Raw genomic sequence first — 5,685 nt, 5'->3', positions numbered from 1 at the left:
TACACACACACACACACACACACACACACACACACACACACAAACCATACATCAGTCCTGCTGACTCAATATTAATATTCTTGTATGTGTGTGTGCCTAAAGAAAGGCACAAAAAGTCGCCACAGACATTATTGAGCTACAGGCTGAGAATTACTTTTTTAATCACTTTAAAAAAAACCAAAATGCGTTTCCATTTTTAAAAAAAAGATAGTTCCACCATTTTTGACAATGTGTTAAAAGAGTTTTCGTTGATTTGACTTCTAAATATTTTATTTTGAATTATTTTGGGGTAGGGTTTGTTTTAAAAAGACAATGAAAACTGCTTTTAAAAGGTGTTATAATATATTCTTGAAGCATGTTTTCTCTTCCCTGCCATGTTTTACCATTGAATTCTAGTCATGATATTGATGTCAACTGAATGCCGAATTGGGAATGAATTTTCCATGAATAAATACATTAGAAACAATTGAATCATCCGTTTTTTTAAAAGAGTGTTTGTGTTCTAAACTTAAAGGCTAATTTTCTCAAAATTAGATCTTTATATCTTACCTCGCAAAATGTGCAATATCGATTAAAAAAAACTACTTGAGATATCTCAAAAATAAAAAAAACCCAATGTGTTCAGCATTCGATGCCCTATTACATACAACCGTTATCTCAAAATAGTTAAAAATCCGACTTTTGGTACCTTTCTTTAGGCACACACATATTATTTAGTCTTCAATGGGGTCATCTTTGAATTCCAGATGGTGTTATAATATTATGTTACAAAACGCGATCGATGCATCGCTAAGTCTTTGGCGGTTATTGTCAATGCAGTCTGCAATTTTAGGGCAATGATGCTAAAGTGCTTGAACTTTTTAATTTCTGTCTGAGGTTTGCCATAAAGAATGACGAAAATAGTTTCTCGTCATGATAACAGTACTTCTGTTTTGAAAAAAAAAAAAGAATTATTACAAGGCCAACTTTTTCTGTAGGTCTGCTAGTTTGTTGATTTTTAATTTAATTTCATGCACTGTTATATTTATATCTCCTTACAAAGTCTATTGCGATTTTTTTTTTTAGAAGGGTGTCAGTAAACAGCCTTTTGTAACGTTGCAAGGCCTAGATCTAGCATTTAATTCTAAAGATTTGGACCGTTCTCCTTCAGCTGTGGTAGAGTGCGTGTACGAGTTGTATGAGCGTGTATGTTAGCGTGCATATTATAGTATGTGTACCTATGTCTGTGTACGTGTTTTTGTGGCGGTACGAGTGAATGTGGGTGTACATTTCGACTGCTTATTTTAAGACTCCCCAAAACGCCATTTTGAAAAGCGACGTATGAATTTTTTAAGGAGTCTTACACTGAGCAGTCGATTTGAGTCCATTAGTGTGCATGGGTATGTGCAGTGCGTGTGTAAGTGTATGTATGTGAATGTGTACCTGTATGTATGTGTCTATGTATGTATGTTTATGTGTGTGTGTGTGTGTGTGTGTGTGTGTGTGTGTGTGTGTGTGTGTGTGTGTGTGTGATAAAAAGATAGTCTAAGTATTATTATTTCGTTGTTTCTAATGTTTTTATTTGTCATTTCTGCTGTAATGTAACGTATGTGGCCACTATACTCACGTTTCATGCCGCAGTAGGTCAGAGAGCCATTGATGGAATACTGGCCAGGGATAAGAACACCTTGAACAAACAGTTCCTCGCACGAGGTAGCGTTCTTTTTGTAATCTGGGAGAGAACAAAAGTGAGGCATCATGGTGAAATCAGGCGCTCGTCAAAATAATGAAATTCAAGAAACCATAATTTTTCGGCCGGTTTGGCAATTTTTATGGAATTTTCATTACTTAATTTAACACATTTTATGTCTATTAAAATATTTCTGAGTGGGCTTTACCGGAAAACGTTGTTTGCAGGTACACAAAAACTTGTGAATTATCAGTTTCCAAGGACTCTCAAACTATAAGCGTCACCAAATTTTGTAGGCCATTCTTTCGTGAATTCTACTTCTAAAACTTCGCAACCCCCTCCTCTTTCAAGAAAGTTGAGTTTCATAAAATGTCAAACTTTTTCAAATGCAATTCTTTGAATATCTTAATAATGACTCCGAATAATCTTACAATTATGGTAGAGCAGATAGGACATTTGGTTTGTGATCTATTGGTCTTAGTTAATCAAAACGGCCAGTTAGAACTTTGTAATTATAAAGTAGAGAGAGATTTTTAATAAAAATAGAATCTTCACCTATTGTATAGACTCCGACATAAGGATCACTTCCACCACAGTTTTGATTGCGAGCGCAGAAGGTATTACAATTCTCTTCTGACCCTGCTGCCGTGAGATTGGTCATCTCCACACAGTAACAGCTGCCTGACTTCGCCAAACCCATGTAGGTGGACTCTGAGGTGAATTGAAACAGTAGAACAGGTGCAGAAAGACTTTAGTTTATTATATATTTGGATTATTTGTTTTGTTGTTGTTTTTCGTAAGAGTTTACGGCACTTGCAACACAATAAGGTCATATAAGTGCCGAAGATTAGAGGGGTCACAAGGGAGTAACAAACAAACAAACAAACAAACAAACAAACAAACAAACAAACAAACAAACAAACAAACAAACAGACAAACAAAGAGGGGAGAGAAAGACGATAGGAATGAGGTAGGAAAGAAAGAGCAAAACACACCAGAGCCCCTCCAACCACCCAGTCACTTGGTCTGAGGTGGGATGGAGCATGTATTGGGTGGGGGTGAGTGAGATGGAGGTGGGGTGAGGTGGGGTGGAGGTTAGGTGTAAGTGGAGTGAGATGGTAATTGGGGTGGTGAAGGTATTTTGGAAAATTTGGAAGGCGTAGTAAGCAGGAAAGAAAAAAGGGGGGGGGGGCGGCGGTGGTGCTGAGGAAAGCGTGCAACCTAATGATTGATCTTTTTGTCTGAATGTTCAATATGCAATGCTGAATGTTCAATATACAATACAAAGACTTTCGAACTCTCAACAGTAAGGTCGTAAGTTATCATCAAATGAGGGGCTCGATGTTGTGTCCTTGGGATGTTGTCCTTACTTCACTAAGGTGGATGCGCACTCAGCTATTGTCAGCAGAAAATCTCGTCATTTTGTCAGCTTGCATCGCATACTTCCCAGGAAGCCTAGACTGTTTGTACGTTGTGACCTTTTGTCTGGTGGGTAGTAAAAGTTGTAAACTCAAAGAGCATGCTTTAGATAATGTAAGGATATGCGCAATATAAATGCAGAGAGAGAGAGAGAGAGAGAGAGAGAGAGAGAGAGAGAGAGAGGGGGGGGGGGAGCAAGAGAGAGGTAGAGAGAAAAAGAGAGAGAGAGACAGAGAGAGAGGGGGGCAAGAGAGAGAAAAGAGAGAGAGAGAGAGAGAGATAGAAAGAGAGACAGAGAGAGAGAGGGGGGGGGCAAGAGAGAGAGAAGAGAGAGAGAGACAGAGAGAGAGAGAGAGAGACAGAGAGAGAGAGACATATTTTTACAACGACACACAGAGCATTTGAAGCCCCACCTTTTTTCTTGCAGGACTCCATACATTGCCTCACATTGATGTCTTTATACATGGTGAACTCCCTGAAGTCGGAATGTGGAGACTCGAAACACCCAACGTAACCTGAAATCGTTGTTACAGCGTTTTTGTCACAACACAGTGGAATCAGGCGTCCGCCATTTCTTGTTTGTTTTTGTTTTTTGGTGGGGGTGGGGTGGGGGGCATCAAGACTTAATGGTATCATTTTTAAAAGTGTTCATTGAACTTACTTTATTTACAAAGTCGAATCGAAGTGAGTAGAGGTCGCCTGATGTTAGAGGATATAGCCCAACGAGTGTAGAAATACTAATTTCTTTGACATCAAGTATTTTGACGATCGCCTGAATTCACCACGATGGCATCCACAATGGTGTATTAACATGTAATACAATGTAATATAAGTGAAAGAAGAGATAGAGTCCATGGCAGCAAGCTTGGATGGATAGCCAGCCTTGATGGATGAGTGGATAAAAATGGGTGTGGCTAAGGTTGTAATCATTAATACTAATAACTTGGTAAATGGGGGGGGGGGGTGAGTCTGGCGAGAAACACATAAAATGAGAAGAAGGAACAATAGTCACTTTCGTTGAGAAACTGGCAAAGACAGTTATGAATTGCGAATTTTTTCTGAAGATATTACGCTCTATGTCTTGCAGAGGATATGTTGATAGTCTCAAGACGTGCTTCTTTGTCTTTCAAACTTATTTAACGAAAAAGAGAAAGTCTATACAAAAGAAGAGAATTAGGGAGAGAGAAAGAGAGAGAGAGACACAGAGAGAGAGAGAGAGAGAGAGAGAGAGACACACAGAGAGAGAGAGAGAGAGAGAGAGAGAGAGAGAGAGAGAGAGAGGAGAGAGGAGAGAGCAAGAGAGAGAAGAAGATAGAGAAAGAGAAAGATAGATAGAATGGAAAAAAATAGAGGTAGAGAAAAAGAGAGGGGTAGGGGGTGGATGAAGAATGAGAAAGATATAGACAGGACAAAAGAAAGAGAGACAAAGATAGATAAATAGATAGATAGATAGATAGATAGATAGATAGATAGATAGATAGATAGATAGATAGACAGAAAGCCAGACAGACCGACACAGAGAGGAAAATGAGAGAGAAAGAGAAAGAGACACGCAGGCAGGCAGACAGAGGGGCCAAACTGGATTCTGAAGGTCCCTGTGGATCTTCACCAAAACAAGGTATAGTTTAAAAGAATATTTCTTTTCGCCCACCAGTAAAGTCCAATTCCTTACCATCGTTGGTCTCACAGATGAAGGGAGAAGCGTCACAAGCGACATTAGAGATGGTATCTACACTGGCCTTTCTGTGTGCGAAGCAGGTGTACTCAGACAGCTCTGCCAGGGATGTGTTCAGGTTGTCTGGAAGCCACGCCCCATTGGCATAGAGCAGGTTGGCTGTCTCTGTGCGTGCGACTGTGAGGCCCATCATCCACCACTCTGTGCTCAAAGAAAGCAAAAGGTACCATTATGTTTTTTGGGTTTTGTATTATGTAGATATTTTGAGTTTGGTAATTCATGGAATTTTTGTTTTATCATCATCATCATCATCATCATCATCATCATCATCATCATCATCATCATCATCATCATCATCATCATCATCACCATCATCATCATCATCATCATCATCATCATCATCATCATCATCATCACCATCATCATCATTGTCTACTTCCTGGTCTTCCTTGTTGTCTTCATTGCCTTTTCCATTGCCACCATTACCAGGAAAAAGAGGTTCAGGTAAGTGAGAGAGAGAGAGAGAGAAGAGAAAGAGAGAGAGGAGAAAGAGAGAGAGAGAGAGAGAGAGAGAGAGAGAGAGAGAGAGAGAGAGAGAGAGCGAGGAGTGAGGAGCCACGATTATTTTGAAGCCCCAAAACAAATTATTGTTTTAAAACTGTGTGCTTGTTTTCCTTTTTTAGGACTAGGGTGGGGGTACAGGAGTTTTTTTTGCAATGTTTTGTCTTTTCGCCATAGACTTTAAGGTTTTGGATCTATTAAAACTAACAGCAAAAAGATATAAGGGTTTAAAAGATCATAATAGGGAGGTATATGCAATTTTACCAAGATTAAATTTATCATGTAGTATTTTCTTATCATAGAGGACAACACACATTTGCAGTCTCAAAGGCTAGTTGTGTGTGTGTGTGTGTGTGTGTGG

At 39.2% G+C, this 5,685-nt stretch overlaps 1 protein-coding gene across 1 annotated transcript in view; it reads right to left on the bottom strand.

Moving 5' to 3' along the window:
- Window positions 1–5,685, bottom strand: part of LOC101848151 — a gene marked incomplete in the record, with an annotated part of 62,163 nt that overhangs the window by 25,500 nt on the left and 30,978 nt on the right. Inside the window, 4 exon segments of the mRNA XM_035972739.1 lie at window positions 1,607–1,711; window positions 2,225–2,380; window positions 3,502–3,603; window positions 4,761–4,964. Of these exon segments, the coding sequence (XP_035828632.1) occupies window positions 1,607–1,711; window positions 2,225–2,380; window positions 3,502–3,603; window positions 4,761–4,964 (567 nt within the window).

This window comes from Aplysia californica, unplaced genomic scaffold (assembly GCF_000002075.1).
Source record: "Aplysia californica isolate F4 #8 unplaced genomic scaffold, AplCal3.0 scaffold00821, whole genome shotgun sequence".
NCBI classification, from domain to species: Eukaryota; Metazoa; Mollusca; class Gastropoda; order Aplysiida; family Aplysiidae; genus Aplysia; species Aplysia californica.
Note: the sequence above shows the minus strand (reverse complement) of the source record. Positions and strands in the feature narration are given on the sequence as shown.